Source organism: Sceloporus occidentalis, unplaced genomic scaffold (genome assembly GCF_023333645.1).
Source record: "Sceloporus occidentalis isolate IW3139 unplaced genomic scaffold, rSceOcc1.0.p SCAF_14, whole genome shotgun sequence".
Lineage (NCBI taxonomy): Eukaryota > Metazoa > Chordata > Lepidosauria > Squamata > Phrynosomatidae > Sceloporus > Sceloporus occidentalis.
The window spans coordinates 740,641-759,103 of NW_028316994.1; the positions used below are offsets into that span (position 1 = coordinate 740,641).

Sequence of the window (18,463 nt, forward strand, 5' to 3'; positions counted from 1 at the left end):
AGGGAGAAGGAACACCTTTCTAGAGCAATTTATATATCTTTAGTTTAACACCCCCCACCCCCCCCACCCCAAATACATGGAGATAACTTTATTTTCTGTGAAAATTCCAACTTGCCAGAGGATGTTTTCAAACTTTCTGGATGTTCATTTTTCATGCTCTTTAACAGGCTGGGCCTGAAAAGAGATTGCTGAATCCATGGATAATGTGGTAGTACATATTCCGATTTTAATAATATGTCAAAGCCATTTAGTTCCAATCCTAGGTTTTCTGCCCTCCAACTCAGCAGAACTTATATACAAGCATCAATTTGTGACAAGCAACCACTTTTTGTTATAACAACAGCATGGCTATATGCATATTTACTTGCAAGTAAGCTGCACCATGTTCAAATGGAATTTACTTGTACATAAGTGTACATAGCTATGGAACCTTAGAAGATTATATAAAGTAAAACAGCCCAGAATCAGGGATGGGAGCTAGGGATAACAAATGAGGTGCAGGTTGAGTCTCCTTCATCTGAAATGATGGGATCAGAAGTGTTTTGGATTTTGAAATATTTTGCATATACATAATGAGATCTCTGGGAGATGAGACCCAAACCTAATATGAAATTCATTTATGTATACACCTATATATGTATGCAAAGTCTGTCTGCATTGAACCATTAGAAGGCAAAGGTGTCAATATCTTAGCCAGAACTGGACAATTTTGGATTTTGGAGTATTTTGGATTTCAGAAGGATAAAGGAGATTCAGCCTGTGGTAAGTTCAACACTGTTCAACAGAGTTCTTTCAAAAATGTGTGGACATCCCAGTGTAACATAGGTATAGCAAGAAGACCATCACCACAATAACCCCTCACCACAAGCACAATGTGATGAAAGTTTAAGGAGAATCAAGCTTTAATCCCAGTATCACCTTTTCACAGGGGAAAAGTCCCGTTTCATTTGCCCTTTACTGCAAATTCCACAAGATGGAGATCAAAAACTCTTCTAAATCCTCAGAGGAAGAAACCCCATATTTTCCTCCTCCCTCTTCTTTACTGAGAAGCACAAAGCTCAGGCTGTCTCCTTTGCAGTCTGTCTCTATGTGTTTGGCAACATCATGCCATCATCTTTCAAACCTTATATAAAGGGCGACAGTGTATTAATTTTTAGCCTTCAAAAAATCCCTGTTAGTAGATTCCTACTATATAACCAGTGTAGTGTAGTGTAGTATAGTGTAGTGTAGTTTAAAATGTTAGATTTGGACTCTGGGGAACCAGGATTCAAATCCCCATTCAGCCCTGGAAACCCACTGGGTCCTCTCTCTTTGCTAAAGGAATGTTAAGTCAAGCTTCCTGTAGATAAATCTTGCCAGAAACCCCTATAATAGGGTTGTCATAACTTGGAATCGACTTGAAGGCTCAAGGCTCATAACAAGATTGCTATTATATTAGCTAACCAAAAGATAACATTACCTCTCTTAATCTGGCAAAATAAAGGACCGTGAGAGAGAAAGCTCTATATGTTCTGTCAGGGCTAAGTAAGGATGTGATAATTTTTGATAACATCAAAGTGAGTCTTAGCTATGTCACTGTCATCATCATCATGATCCTCTATGCCTTCTGAGAAAATAAGAAATACTGATAGTGGTCATATTGCAAGAGAAACAAAGAAAGACTCTGATGTAGTTTGCTAAATTGCCAAAAAATAATAAGTTTCTTTTTAATGAAAACCTGTAAGGGTAGACTCTGGCCTGTTACAGACAGCCAAAATAAAGCTGCTTCGAGTCACAGTGGAGGTATGGTGTTTCAATGATGCATGCGTCCTTAAGAGTCCAGAAGCCACACCAAAGCCACGTTCCAGTCCTTAGGGCTGAAGTGTGGCTTTGGTGCAACTTCTGGACTCTTAGGATGCATGCATCATTGAAACACCATACCTCCACTGTGACTCAAAGCAGCTTTATTTTGGCTGTCTGTAACAGGCCTCTGAAAACAAGAACATTAAAACTGACATTACTAATAATAATGGACAGTGGTGTATATTTAAATTAAATTAGGAAGGATGGGGAAGTATAATTTGTACCAAGATCCATAACAAATCAACTGACAATAAAACTAACAACTTAAGACAAAACATAGGCTTGTGACACTAACACCTATAAAGCCCTAAATGGCTTGGGCCCAGGGTACTTGGAGGACCGCCTCTCCCCACACAATCCACCCCGCACACTCAGAACATCTGGGACCAACTTGTTGGAGGTCCCCAGGTCTAATCTGACTCGGACCTCACAGAGGGCTTTTACCACCGCTGCCCCTGTACTTTGGAATAAGCTCCCTGCAGAGCTTCGCTCCGCTGCCTCGTTAGATGTTTTTAAAAAACAGCTGAAAACATATCTATTCCGGCTGGCCTTCCCACCTTAAATTGTTTGTCTGTTTCTCCTGCCCCTTTTTTTCTCTCTGACCCTGGATTGATGATTGTTTTTGCATTTTTCTACTGCCCCTGATATATGTATTTTTTACTTATCGTCTTCCTGTTCCTGTTTTTGTAATAATGGTTTTAATTGCTGATTGAATTTTACTTGTATTGTAATGTTTTTTATAACTTTGTAAGCCGCCCTGATCATTTCTTGGAAGGGCGGGGTAGAAATAAAATTTATTATTATTTATTATTAACACGGATTTGTTGCTTCTCCTGTATGTTTAACACCTTTGCTCAATGAAGAAGCCACTGTAGCTTTAAAAACTTGCATGATATATTTCATGCTTTTTACCTGGTCCAATAAAGATACTACTGTTTAGTGGAATTTGTTGTATTTTGCTATAATATAGCAAATTATAGTTGCCAATGGACCTGATTAGGGTCCTTTCTCAATGGCTATTCCCAGGCTGTCTGTCAAGGGAAGACACATTGGTCCCCTCTGTTACCTTTCATCTTACAGGCAAAATTATTATCTATACACTGGTCTGTTCATGGCTTGGCTGCTTTATACATATTTAATTATGCGGTTTCAATAGAGCTTAATTATGTTTTAATCTAGATTTAATTTTTAATTCTATTATTTTAGTAATGTTAACTTCCTTGATCAGCTATTTGGGGGGACAAGATAGAAAAGGATAGCATAAATTAATTAACTGACCAAACAATTTCTGGATGATTAACTTGGCCATCTTCATTTCACCATTGATAGGGAGTGGGGTGGGAGGTTTGAACCAGTCTGGTTTATTGTAATATTGTAAATCTAATCGCAACAAGAAGTTTGTCTCTTTAGGGTTTATTATATCTTGTATCTATGATACCCAAGAGATCGTGGTGTTATTGTTATTTTTTCTTAAGGGTATATAGGGCCATTTACAAATGCCTAGTAGGGAAAGATTATCTTGCTGTGGTTATTTGTGGCAAAGGTAAGAATGAAGAACATTACAGAGGAGTCTCTGAAATATCTCCCAACAAAAGGATGTAATAAACTGTTTGGGGGGGGGGGGGGGAGGAATTCTGGAGAACTGTATTTCTCCAACAGAAAACATGATTACAGTCCAGTTCTTTGCAAGTTAATGTAGTTCTTGGGAGGGGGATAATTTCAACTTTCAGTTTGACTGAATAAGGTTAGAATGTGTATGTTGCCACAGGTCATTAAATAATCTAAGTAGCCCTTTAAAGATGGGGATAGGCTTCAGACCATGTCAACAGAATGATACTCAGCCTCATAATGAGATGCAGCATGCATACTTTTAAAGCAGACATTTCATATGAACCCAATTGCATTCATCATATCATCAGCACTATATATTGAAAGGAATGGGGAGTGAAAAACTGAAAGGTCATAATGGATGTGTCAAAGGAGAAGAAGACAGACAGACAAGACAATCCGATGAGAAAATTAAGAGTGATACAGAAAGGATGATATGAGAACTTCTCGTTTCCTTTGCATTTGGGGGTTTCTTAGCTGGCTATCAAGTAGATGTGCTCATTTGTTTGTACAACTATTTCATCCTAGTAAATACGGGTAATGTGTGATTAGCACAATTTTCTTGCTCCTTAATGCTTTAAAAGTACAAAGGTAATCTATTGTTCCACTAAATATTTTTTCTGCATTTTGAGAGAGCATGATGGTACCTTGTCCCTTCCTAAGGAATGTAACGCACATACTGCTGTGCTTTGTAAATAATTCTACATACAGCCAGTGCCATATAAACATAAATAATGAATTGCTTAGAGATTCTTAATAATTTCCTTTTCCATTTGCATCTCAGAGTGACTTTCACTCTGCCTCTATATCTCAGTGTGGGGCAGTAAACAGACAGCTTTCTATTGCCTGCACTAGCCCATTACTCCAGTCAATAATGTGAATTGAAAGAAAGCACTGTTGAATATGAATGTAGCAGTTATGTTGGAGAAGGTTTGGAAGGCATTCTAATCTCCATGTACTTAAGCATGAATCTTGTTCAGTACCTTCTCCTTCCCCTTTTTCCAACATAGTTTACTGGGATGTTTAAAAATAAACAGAGGAAAAGAATGTGTATAATGTTGGTAATTCTTAGAAGGAAGGGCAGGATTCTAATGTGATGGATATCCAGTAATCTCTTGGCAATATATTTCAAAAGTATATTATAGTTCATCAAATGATATATTAATTCCCTAGATCAAGTCCAGTTACAGCTCTTGAAATTCCCTTTAGAAGCTCACAAAGAAGTGATGACAACCACAGTATGAAACATTTTGAAGTGTATTACCCTTGAATGTTGAGGTCTTCATTTAGCTCCAATGAGTAACAGACTAATCTTCATGAACTGCCAAGGCCAATTTTAAATCCAAAACAATCACCCTAATTTATATTATTAATATCTACAAAAGGATTGCTATTATTGCCTTGTGCCTCCAAGTCAATTCTGATTCACAACAACCCCAATCCCAGGGTTTTCTTGGCACAATTTATGCAGAGGAGGTTTGCCACTGCCTTCCTTTTAGGGTGGCAGAGTGTGACTTGCCCAATGTCTCCTAGTGGGCATCTGTGGATGAGCAAGGATTCACACCCCAGCCTCTTGGTGTCTTAACTCCTGTTTTTGTTTTTGTTTTTAATCTGCTAAAGTTTCCAAAGTGTATATAGACATACTTTGAAATAGCTGAATAGAAATATAAGGTTAATTTTAATGGGTTAGGTATATAGCTGACCCACCGTATCCACAGATTTTGCACCCACAGATTCAACCATGGCTTGAAAATATTTTTTCATAAATTCTAAAAATTCCAAAAAGCAAATCTTCATTTTACCATTACATATAAGGGATGCAATTTCACCATGACATTATATATAATGGGACTTGAGCATCCATGAATTTTGGTATCCATGGGGAATACTGGAACCAAAGGCCCACTGTATTTCTTTCACATTTGAGGGGAAATTGCATTTGCACAATTGTCCTTTTTTTCAGTCCTTAACCTGTGGAGGGTACAGTGGACTACCAAATCACTGAACTGTTCAGATGCATGTGTATGAGTGCCCTGGTTCTGATCTGCCTCCGTGATAATTCAGCTTCTCCAGTTCAGTGTATTCATGGCTCCTACCAGACTCAGCATTCAAGTCAATGGACCAAGGCATGCATAAGGCATTATAAAAAGGATCATTTTTATAATTGATACCAATCACATTGCAACTAAGTTTGTCCTGGAGAGAGGAAAGTTTGCATTTCTGCTAGTTATGATGTGAGTCCAGAATGTTAGAATAAATTATTACCATTTTAAACCATTATTCCTGTTTAAAAGTTAACTATTTTGACTCATCAAAAAATGGCATAAAAGTTATTTCTTTGACATCTTTCATTAAGAAAGAGATTTAACCTCTAACCTTCAGCCTGAATCCTTTTTCTTCATTTATTTATCAAATAGATTTGCTGTTGCTATGCTGCTTTTAATATTTCTTTATGCTGAAATGGGAGGGGGGAAAGGCAAATAGAGTATTGGCTGGAGGAATAATACTTTAGAAGAAATAAGCCTTGGCTAAGATTTCTTCTACCTCACCCCTAGTATGACTTCTAGGCAAAAGGTGTACTTTTAGTTCATTCTAATCAGATTTTTTAAATAAAATAAAGTTTGCTTCTTTTTAAGGTACAGTCGCCCCTCCTAACTCACGGAACTCAGATCTGTGACTTTAGAAATCCACAGAGAAGCAACCTCTGCTATTTTTAATGGGGCCTGCCCCCAGGCGTGTGCATGAGCACACACCCCATTCAAACCTATGGGGCTTGAATATGCGCAAGCCTCCCCCACAAAAATGGAGGGCCAACAGTACAGCCTTTGTTTCACAGCTTCTTTATTTGTGAGTAATGATAATAGATGTGTTTCATATATGTTATTTTGGAGGAAATTGTGCTAGCATCTCACCTAGGTTTTGCAAGGACAGAAACCTTAAGAAAAACACCCTTTTCCTTTTCTTCCGCCATGTAGCAAAGGAGCCATGAGAAACCAAACTGAAATCACTGAATTCATTTTGCTGGGATTTAAGGGTGAGTCACTGCTGCAGATAGCTCTCTTCATTCTTTTTTTGATGATGTATGTCATAACTCTCGTGGGGAACATTGGTATGATCATAATCACCACAGCTGATGCTCACCTTCAAACTCCTATGTACTTCTTCTTGAAGAATTTGTCCTTCATAGATGTCTGCTACTCATCTGTCATCACTCCCAAAGCCATGCTGACCTTCTCAACTCAGAACAAGACAATTTCCCGTAATAAATGTGCAACCCAGATGTTCTTATTCTCTCTTCTTGGGACCACTGAGGCTTTTTTCCTGGCTGGGATGGCCTATGATCGTTTCACTGCTATCTGCAACCCACTGCTTTACCATACTATGATGTCTAAGAAGACCTGCGCACTTCTGGTGGCAGTTTCATACTTCTTTGGCTTCCTCAATTGTAGCATACAAACGGGCTTCACATTCAGCTTGTCCTTCTGTGAACCTGTGGAGATCAATCAGTTTTTTTGTGATGTTCCAGCTGTCATGAAGGCTTCTTGTTCTGACACTTTTGTAAATGAAATTGTGCTGTTAGTGCTGTGTGGGTCTATTGTAATAACAACATTCTCAATTATCTTAATCTCCTATGCCTATATTGCAGCTACAGTCCTTCACATACCTTCTGTCCAGGGAAAGCACAAAGTTTTTTCAACTTGTTCTTCTCATGTCATTGCTGTGAGTTTATTCTTTGGGACAGCTTTCTTTATGTATGGCCAGCCTGGAAGCATCACTTCTCCTAACCAGGGCAAAGTGGTATCTGTCTTCTATACTATTGTAATTCCAATGCTGAACCCATTGATCTACAGTTTACGGAACAAGGAGGTTAAAGAAGCTTTGGTGAGACAGCTAAGAAGGATTACATTCTTCCACTAAATGATGCTTCTAGATTAGGCTTTCACTTTGCATTTGTACTGCCTCATTTGTGAATGTTTACAGGAGATATAGGGTGGGTCTACACTGAGCCAAATACTCCAGACTAACCCCACAGTATTCTCGCCCCAAACCTACCCCAACTTCCCCTCTCCACAAAACAGTGGCCCTGAACAGACAGGCCAAAATAAAGCTGCTTCAAGTCACTTTGGAGGTACGCTGTTTAAATGATGCTTGCATCCTAAGAGGCTGGAAGCTGTGCCAAAGCCATGCTCCAGTCCTAAGTCATTTAAACAGCATACCTCTGAAGTGACCCAAAGCAGCTTTATTTTGGCCTATCTGTTTGGGCCCAGTGATAGCTTTATTGGACCAACCAAAGTGGACATTATACATGCTGCAAGCTTTCACAGCTCCACTAGTATCTTCATCAGGCAAAGGTGTTAAAATTATACAGGATAAAAGGAAAAGGCAATGTGAGTCATAGCCCTGCATTTGATCAAAATGTAGTTGTAGTTATTATTATTATTATTAACCTTTATTTATAAAGCGCTGTAAATTTACACAGCGCTGTACATACAATATTTTTAATGGACGGTTCCCTGCCCTCAGGCTTACCTAGTTCTCAGTTCAAATGTTATGGAATAGTATGATGCAGATGGGCCTCTCCTCCTTCTGGCTTTGTGGGTATTGCAAGATCTCAGATCCTTTGTGAAGCCACAACCCCCTTTCTTAAGAAGAGATTTTCTCAGGAAATTTCTATTTTATTACTGCAAAAAAACCTTTAGGCGTTGTTAAGGTAAAACATCCTCTTGTTGTCTGCACATTCTGGAGGGTTGCCTGGAAGTTGTCTATACAGTGTCTCGGTATGCTGCCCGCCACCTCTGAGGTCAGAAATAAGGCAGGGTGCCTTGTCCTGACCTCAGAGGAGCAACTAACACCAGTGGAAATGGTGTTGGGCAATGTAGTGTTGGGCACAGCAGGATGCTGTGTAGACATTTGCTTTGTATTGCTCCAGAGCGCACCAGATTTCCTAGGAAGAACCAGAGTAAAAGTTAAGTTTTTAAAAGTGAATAAAGGCAAGGATGGTTTGTATTTATTGTGGGACTGTCCTTCCAACTTGTGGAAATCTGCAGTCAAACTGGGGCTTTGGCCCTCTTTCATCCAGACAGGACAACATGAGGATGGAGGAGGGAAATGAATCATTTAGCCCATGTAGACATGCCCATAGATGATAGCTTCAGTTTGTAGATGATATCTTCCATGTTTGCTTAATTGAAAATGTGTGTTTCATTATTTTCCCACTTTTTTCACAGAGAAAATGTGTTAGGAAAGATAAAATAAAAACCAAAGTAGCTGAATATCCCACCACACACACACACACATGCACCATTAAAAGGAAGAGCCATCAGCACTCTGTATGTTGGTTTATAATGCAGAACAGCCCAGAACAAAAATACACTTGTATTACACATTGTTGTATTATACATTTGTAAGTTTCCTTACAGAACTGGTTGGACATTTTTGTTGGATGCAGAATTGCACAGGTGGTATCATCTTGCATGATGTACATGCTAATTTTAGCATTACACATGGATACTTGAAGGCGCGTGTGCGCACACACGCACACACACACACACATGTATACTTGAGAGCCAGTGTCATGTAGGATTTTGAAACCAGAGCTCTCTGAGAGAGAAGTCTAAATATCTCACAAATATACAAATACTGGTATTCTATAGCACTTAGCCATGATGGTTAAAAACAGTTAGAAACAACATTATTTCTTCTATTCAGATGCCACCTATGATTCTAAGAAGTACGAGGGCTTTTTTGTGTGAGAAATGTCCCTTCTTACACAAAAAAAATATTGGGGGTGCCCTCAAGCTTACTCAGCACTCTTATGGATGACAAAATAACCTCCAATATACACAGTGTGAAGGAGGAAAGCCATATAGCAGGGGTAGGCAACCTGCGGCCCGCGGGCCGGATGTGGCCCGGCAAGGCCTTGGTACCGGCCCCAGCCCGGTCCTGCCGCCGATTGCCGCCGGGGCCTTTGGCCTCTCGCGCGCATGTGCAAGGGAGGCAATTATCTATAGACGCCTCAGAAACATGCATTTATATTAACATTTAAAAAAAAATCAGCAATTTTTTTTGTGTGTCCTCCACTTTTTTTAAAAAAAGTGTCCACCATTTGAAAATGTTGTCTTACATCTGTCCCGGTTTATTTAGTTATTTAATTTTTTTAAAAAATTATTTAATTATTTATTTTTTGGCTTCGGCCCCCCAGTTGTCTGAGGGACAGCAACCCGGCCCCCGGCTCAAAAAGGTTGCCTACCCCTGCCATATAGAATAAAAATGCCTGGGAAGATATGTGTGCCCTAGAGCAAGTCTCCTCATTGTCCAGACATTGTCCACCGTGAGCTGACCTATCCTCTCCGCTTGATCAGTAATGGGGTGAGTAGGTCAAATAAAGTTCAGAGAAATTCATTGAAAATACAATTTTCTTACAGTTTTTCATATCTGAGTAGCAATCATCCATGCCACATATGAAATACAGCTTGAAAGCCCTTCAAGTTTCAAAGATAGATTGATGTGGAATGTATATGTGACTCTGGGGGAAATCCAAACCTAGATTCCCCTTGGGTGTATAGAACAAGTTCTGTATTTTATTCATTGTGGACTATATTTCTAGAAACATGGCAAACAGTTGATTCCATATGGTCTGAAAGATAGACGTCATCAGACAATATGCGCTGCAATCCAATATCATGCTTGGAGAATGTGGTTTTTCATGTGTTTACCTCCAGAAGGCTTCCACCCCTTGTGGCTTGTGAAATATTCCCATAGAAAACATCACACCCATGGACCTGTAGTGGATGGGAGAAATTAGAAGGCACAGTATTTGAGCTAGGAGAAGAGAACAACAGTCAATTTCTGGGAACCTCTGTCCTCCTACAGCAACTATAAATGTCCACAGGCCATGTACCAAAAGTAAGAAATTGCTTTAAATGGGGGGGGGGGGGGAGGGTTGCAAAAGGCAGTATTGTATACCTCTTTTTGCCATACTTCAGTTACATGTGCAAGCATAACTCTTAGTCCTGGTTATTGCAACAAGATTCTGGCCACTGTCTGATTGATAAACACATAACGGTCTGTTTGATGCTCCATTCTATTGTCCATTCTATTGAACCAGTGGGACATCCAATTATAATAACGTACTTTATCAATGTTTGTGGGTCTTGAGCAAGGAGCCTTCTCTGGTTTGTGGCCTTCAAATATAATAGAAACAATGCAATAACAAACACACACACCCTGGCAAAGCATGAAGGAATCTCTCAAACTGAAGAGAAACATGAGATTTTGTTGGCTTGTTTAATTTATATCCTACTTTTCTTTCAATAAGACACCTATGGCAGCTTTGTAAATTAAAATCAAAATAAAACTAACCATTTGTTAGAAATACTACTAAATAGACAATACTATTACAGTTAATTTAAAAATGGATTTAAAAGCATCGAAAACATGGTTTAAATATATGCTGTGTTTTTAGTAAAAGAGAATATTCAAATGAACTAGTCAGTCTCACTAGACACTTTTGGATCTTTAACCTGCAGTTTACCCAAGAGGCTGAGTTTTACAATAGCTGTCCCTCAAGTGATCTGAGGCTATTTACAAAGGCAATAAATGTGAACACAGAAAGAATATAATTTGTTACATACTGTAGGTTAAGCACAATGAGTATGGCTGGAGAGGACAAGACCATACTTCCAAACTGCTCTTTTTCCATTTTTTTCAAATAGAAGCTGGAGGTAAGCATGACATTATTTCTGTGGATGGGACAGGAGGATCAGGATCCTATTAAGTTATTTTCATACTGGGAAAAATGCATGAATAAGGGTCTGGGGAAAGAGGATGGGAGATTTTAATATGCGATCACATTGGGCTGAAAGACCTGGTATGTTTGCCTCATTATAAGATGGACATTTTCAGACAGGAATCAGAAGAATAATCCTTCCCAGCACCACCAATTGCAATCTTTTACACATTAAAGCAAGTAAGGAATTACGAACTAGATAACAAAAATTGTTACGTAATTATCAGCATCACATGTTCCAATGAAGAACATGCTTGCAAAAATCAGAAAATGATTATAACCCCCCCTTCCCCCCAACAAAAAAAAAACACAGACAAAAAGGTAGGTGTTGCCCATCAGGTGGGGATGTGAAAGCCTGGCTGTTGCATTTCATTTAAGGTTGCAAGACTTCTTTTTCCCTCTTGCATGGACATTCATTTTTCCTCAAATGCATAATTTGTGTAAACATTTTTACTATACATTTTAAAACAGACTTTATTTTGCCACAGAGTAAAATATGTTTGCACATGCTTTAAAAAAATACATATTTTTGGTATGCTTATTTTCCATTGCTCTTTCATGTCACTCACAGAACATTTTCACTCACTTAACTCATTGTATATCCACACACTACTCAGCCAAACTCCTGATATTGTCTTTTTACCTTGCCTTCATCCCTCTCTGCCATTATCAGCCACATAATAGTCTGTAACCCCGCTTGGATCCAATGGGAGAGGCGGGGAAACATAAATCAAAATTTATTATTGTTATTTATCTGTTTCTAGACTTTGTCTATTGATTTGTGTGTGTGGTGGGGTAGTGTTCATAAGACATTTTGTAACATTTCCATGCCAAGCTAATCAATAAAATCACCATAAACTATAACTCTACAAGCAGTATGTAGAGAGCAAGGGTGAAGGACCCTCTGCCCTCCAAAATGTTAGATTTCAACTCCCATCAGCTTGTTTCAGTATAGAGAAGGATTCTGGATAATAGGAGTAATAGAACAGCAATTTAAAGAGTCAAACCGGGTACACAATCATCACCCCATTGGCATTTTTTTCTACCATTTCATAGCATTTATTTTTTTAAAAAATGTAATACATTTTCAATACATAAGTGACAATGGCCATTAAAATGCCATTACTCTGCAATACTCAAAAGTAGGTTGCCCTTCAAACCTCAAGTCTTTGGTCCTCACTGTCTTTGTCATATAATCTCTTGTTGTTCGGTTCCTTTGTTCTAATGATACTACTCTAATTGTCAGATCTACTTTGTTGCTTATGTCTCTTCCCCACAATTAGAATTAAGGGTAGGAAAATTTCTCAGGCTGAATGTGCACTGCAGAAATAATGCAGGCTGACATTCCTTTAAATGCCATGGTTCAGTGCTCTAGAATCTTGAGATTTGCATTTTGCCTTGTGACCACAGCCCTGACGGAAAAGGCTAAATAGCTTACAAAACTAAAATTTCCAGAAATCCCCAGTACTGAGCCACAGCATTAAAAGTGGTGTCAAACTGTATTAATTCTGTACTGCAGATTCAGCCTAAAAGTCTGTCTGTCTGTCTTTCTTTCTTTCTTTCTTTCTTTCTTTCTTTCTTTCTTATTTATTTTCATCTTGCATGTACTTTCTTCTTATCTTTATTGTGTATCATGTTGGAGACTTATGTTTTCCTCGCTCATTGAAATTTGTGCAATTTCATACATTTCTTATGGCTGCCATGTTTATTTGCACAATTTACCTAATTAATGCCACTTTCCAGCCTTAACTAATTCTTTCTAATGATGCACCACTTAGTTATACACACTTTAAGATATGCGCATTGCTTTGTGCATATTTCCTGTCTGAGAAACTGCCTTGCAATGTGGAAATAACAGAGACATATTCTCACAAGTTCCAGGTAGGAGCAAAAATGGTTCTTTCATTAAGTGTTGAGTCCGGTGAAATGTCTTTCCAACCCTGATTGGAATTTGGTTATTATGTCACATTGCTACACTCTCCTCTTGCAAACAAATCCTAAAAAAATGAGAATCTACCTCTTCTTTCTGGTATTCCCTAGCTGGCATCAGCATTTTACATCAGGAAATGTTTACTTGTGTTTTTTTAAAAAGAGAATTCTATAATTAGTTTTTTGTGTTTTTTTCGGGCTATGTGGCCATGTTCTAGAAGAGTTTATTCCTGACGTTTCACAAGCATCTGTGGCTGGCATCTGCATGATACTGTCAGGAATAAACTCCACTAGAACATGGACACATAGCCTGAAAAAACCACAAAACACTAATGATGCCGACCATGAAAGCCTTTGACTTCACAATTCTATAATTCCTTTCCGATGCTATATCCTTCTTTTGCTCCTGTTTTATTACATTAGCAAGCCATTGACAATACATTGTTTGTCTATTACCTAGAATACCTAGATCAGCACTCTTACAATATCAAATACCTATTCACCAGCACAACTGGCAGCAACAGCATCAACAGTAGAAACTAATTCATTTATTAATTCAAATGCTTTTTATAGGACTGGGTGTTATTCTGAGTCAGTTAAGAAGGAATTGGTGGCATGTAAGGTGATATTTGACTTGGGGAGGAGGATCTCACCTCACAATTTTTGAGATTTGTAAGCTTCTGTGAATTTTCAGTTAAATGTTTTATTTTGTTGCTTTGCTTTCCTACTTATTTACTTATTTTTAATTCTTTGTTTTGCTCCTTTTTGCAGGCATCAGGTGATATAATTTCACAAACAGCTATACTATTGACACATGGAAGCACTAGCATGCTGACTATCATGGTTATCTTTCCAGAGTGTGTTATGCACTCACTATGGCAATTGTCTTTCCAAGTATGCACACCCAATATATCCACGAATATTGATAGAAGATGTTTTTCTTGGCTTTTGACCTTTTCATAGCAACCCAATGGGAAACCATACTGAGGTCACTGAATTCATCTTGGAGGGATTTAAGGAGGAGTCTAAGATGCAAGCTGTTCTCTTAACCCTCTTTTTGATCATGTACATTATCACCTTGTTTGGGAATGCTGGCATGATTATAATCACCAGTGTTGACTCCCACCTCCACACACCCATGTACTTTTTCCTTAAAAACCTGTCTTTCTTGGATATTTGCTACTCTTCGGTCATCACGCCTAAAGCCATAATGAGTTTTGCAAGTGGGAATAAGGTCATTACCTACCATGGGTGTGCTATGCAAATGTTCTTCTTTTCTCTTTTTGGGACCACAGAAGCTTTTTTCCTGGCTGTGATGGCATATGACAGGTTCACTGCCATTTGTAGCCCTCTGTTATACCATACCATTATGTCCAAGAAAAGGTGTGTTTCTCTCATGTGCATCTCTTACTTCTTCGGGTTTGTCAACTGCTGTACGCAAACTGGATTCACATTCAGTTTGTCATTTTGTGGGCCAACAGAAATAAATCACTTCTTCTGTGATGTCCCAGCTGTCATGAAGGCTTCCTGTTCAGACACATTTGTGAATGAACTTGTGCTTCTAGCGTTATGCGGGTTTATCATTGTGACCACAGCTGTGATTGTTGTAGTGTCTTATGGCTACATTGTGACAACTATTTTACGCATACCTTCTGTCAAAGGGAGACACAAAGCCTTCTCGACCTGTACCTCCCATTTGATGGCTGTTAGCTTATTCTTTGGGACAGTTTTCTTTATGTACGCACAACCAGGGGGCATGTCTTCTCCCAATCGAGGGAAAGTGGTGTCAGTCTTTTATACAGTTGTTATCCCAATGCTGAATCCATTAATCTACAGTTTAAGGAACAAGGAGGTCAAAGAGGCTATGAACAGACAATTCAGAAAGAAAGGTATTGCCCTATGAAATATAACTTGAAAAAGGGCAATCCCATATACTAAGTGATATTTGTATACGTATGTAATTCTTTTTCTTTCTCTTATAATATATATATATATATATATATATATATATATATATATATATATATATTGGGGGGAAAAGAAGTAAATTCTACTGATTTCAGTGGCACTTATTTCCAAGTAAGAGCATATAAAATTGCAACCATGCTGTTTTGTTTTTTATTCAATTCTTACTTTATCTGTTTTTAGACACTACCAATGAACACTGCTGGTAGTCCTGAATAAGTGAAGACTAAAGCCTAGTGATTTACATTTAAGGACCATAAGTGTATGCAGGATTTGTGGAACAGGCTATGTGAGAGAAAGAGACAATGTTAAGAGAGAGAGAGAGAGAGGGAGGGGGAGAGAGAGAGATTTAGTTTGTACTGTATATTGTCATGTATTCAATGTATTTCTCTTTTATGTCACTTTGGTGTGCCATTTTCAAAATTAGTAACTTGTCCCTGCTTGTAAAATAATCCAAACGTTGTTGTTCTTTGAATGAGAAAAAGCCACAGTCTGAGCACAGTTCCATAACTTCTTCACATCTGATAATCTCAGTTGTTGTTCATGTACGTCTATCTCTTAGAAGATTGAACAAAGTTTATAAAGTTTCTCATTAAAGGAAATTTGTCCATTAATCATTACAGTGTTTAAAAATTGTTGTGATTATGCACTGTTTAAAATATATCAGATCTAAGTGCATTATTCTGTCATGTCAGGCCCTCCTTTGCATCGTCCACAGAAGTCCTACAATTGTCCACCTACTTGCCCATTCCAGAGACTTCTAACTTCCCTGTATATTTCACTCAATGTCCCCCTCCAACTTGTGCCTCTACCCCAGAACTGACTCTGGCAAGCCACACAGCTCTGTGGTCCATTAAGATCACCTTGACACCTACCAGACGGCACCCCAACCCCAAGTTACCTCTCCCTGAATCTCTTACTCTGCTGGCCATCATCATCCCCACTTACCCATAACGTTCCAAAATTCTCCTAAACTGGCCAGACAGACATATTACTCCCTCCAATGCCTTGTTCTAGAGTTCTCCCCTGCTCTGCTCTATTTCTTTGTGCCTAGGCACATAATTGCTCAAGAACAAGGCTTAGTATTGGTTCTCCTCTGACAGAGCAACCTTCTATTCTTACTCCTAGCTGAAGAACGACTGGACCTTATCTCTTAATATATGCAAACTGGTGAGGTGCCATGTATCAAGAGACGTCAAGCCAAGATCTTTCATTATAGACCCATGATGGCTGAAAATGACAGCCATTGTTAGAACTGTCTTCATGACCACCCTGCTGACTAGGCAGTTCACACAAGGCGATGAATAGTGGCTCAAGGCTTCAATGTACCATACAGGTACTATGTGCAAGACAAGGGAGGGATACAGATGGGCGGCTCCATGCCGCCCGTCTTTACCCCTCATCAGTGCCGTGCCAACCGCACTGTGTGGCACTGAAGCACTCCTTAAAAAGAAGATGTCTAGAGTGGCTTCTTTTTAGGAGCGCCATAATGGTGCTTGCATATCCTGATGTCACTACTTCCAGTGAGTGCCGTTTGGGCGCACGGACACCCACGTGTCATTGTCGTGCACCCTGTGTGGGTGGGGCCGCAGCAAGATGGCGCACGGGTGCAGCTATTAGGGCTGAGCACGTATGGACGCCCAGCCCTATGGAGCCCTTAAATTGGCCTCAGGAAGGCGCCTTTTGCCCATCTATATCAGGCCATAGGCCTGTTACAGACTGCCCAAATAAAGCTGCTTCGGGTCTCTTTGGATGTATGCTATTTAAATGATGCATGCATCCTAAGAATCCGGAAGCTGCACCAAAGCTGCACTCCAGTGCTTAGGAATGGAGTGTGGCTTTGGCGTGACCTCCAGACTCTTAGGACCCATGCATCATTTAAATAGCATACCTCCAAAGAGACCCGAAGCAGCTTTATTTTGGCAGTCTGTAACAGGCCATAGTCAGGGAAGTTATGTTCAGAAGACTCCAAAAGTTTATGTATTTGTATGTGTGTGTTTTAAAGTACTGAGGTTGCTCATTGGTATCACCTGGTGACACCCAGTGGGGAGGGGATGTTGAGGCAGCAGTGACCTTCCCCACCCTTCACTCCTGCTTCTCACTCCTCATGGCTTCATTGCTGGTCCAGCTTTCCTGGGGAGAGAGCTGCCCTGGCAACAAAGCCATGAGGGTTATACTTGCCTTTCTACTACCCCCCCTGCCACCTCAATTCCCTCGCTAGGAGCTGGCATAGTGGCAAAGCCATGAGGGGCACACTCTGCTGCAACAGCAGGAGGGCTCCACCAGGTGTCACCCCTCCTCCAGGGTGTCACCTGGTACAGTGCGCACCCCCTGTACCTGTCCAATGATGCCACCAAGGTTGCTGATAAACCCTTTGACTTGTCTTTTCATTGAAATGCTACTTGAGCTCAGTTAGGCCTCTTGAAGTCAACAATGCTTGCTTCTGAATAGACAGCTATAGACTGTATTGTCACTGGAAAAGCTTTCTTTGTTGTTGAATGCCTTTCACTAACAAGTCCCAATTAGCAATAAGGCTGGCTTTGTTTCAGCACCAGGTTTAAAACATTACTTTCCTACTTATTATTTTAGTCTTTCAGATCTAATAATTTTGTCCATGTTGTACAGGAACATGGTTTTAACTATTTTAACTCTTTTTAAATTGTTCTGTAATTGAATACGCATTTAAGCTATGCATTATATTTTACTATTTATCTATTTAAAATTTTAAAATTGCTTTTATTTTACATGACACTGAATTCTTTGGATATAGATATTTAAATAAATAAATAGTCTGGATTCAAAACAGTTCCTTGAACGTCAGTGTTTATTTGACACATAACTTGAAAGAAATTGATATGAAAAAATAATTCATGTGAAATTATCTGAGTAAGCATTTTATGTTTTCTTATATTAAACATGATGAAATACATTTTAAAGACACTTTAGATGACCACAAACTTTATAACGCAGAGCACAAAGGTTTCTAATAGATTATAGGCTGTGTATTTAATAACACCATGGGGAATAAAATATCCCTCAGGTTTACAAGACTTATTGAGTTATAAATCTTCACAGGCTCTTTTGGTAAAGCTGGACCTTCTGCCAGCTTTTTTGTGGGTAAGTTTAACCATTCTTGTCTGTTAATATATTATAATTATTTGCTGTGGAGAACTGGCTCTTCTGAAATATATTTCTTTAAGCTGATCTCTGGAAGTGCAATTTGAAACCAGATTGGAACAGCAGTGATGTATCTGTTAGATACCAGACTGGAGATGGACTAGAAGATTGTTATGTGAGTGAGATACTGCCTAGACTCCAGGTGTCATGGAA

General features: G+C 39.1%; 2 protein-coding genes across 2 annotated transcripts; both read left to right on the forward strand.

The window, feature by feature from the left end:
- The first annotated feature begins 6,435 nt into the window (after window positions 1–6,435).
- LOC149303407 (olfactory receptor OR9H1-like) lies at window positions 6,436–7,368 on the forward strand. Its single transcript, XM_089480160.1, has one exon. It carries the CDS (start codon window positions 6,436–6,438, stop codon window positions 7,366–7,368), a length of 933 nt encoding a protein of 310 aa, XP_089336286.1.
- A 6,770-nt stretch (window positions 7,369–14,138) lies between these two features.
- Window positions 14,139–15,071, forward strand: LOC149303408 (olfactory receptor OR9H1-like). Its single transcript, XM_089479788.1, has one exon. It carries the CDS (start codon window positions 14,139–14,141, stop codon window positions 15,069–15,071), a length of 933 nt encoding a protein of 310 aa, XP_089335914.1.
- The last annotated feature ends 3,392 nt before the right edge of the window (window positions 15,072–18,463 follow it).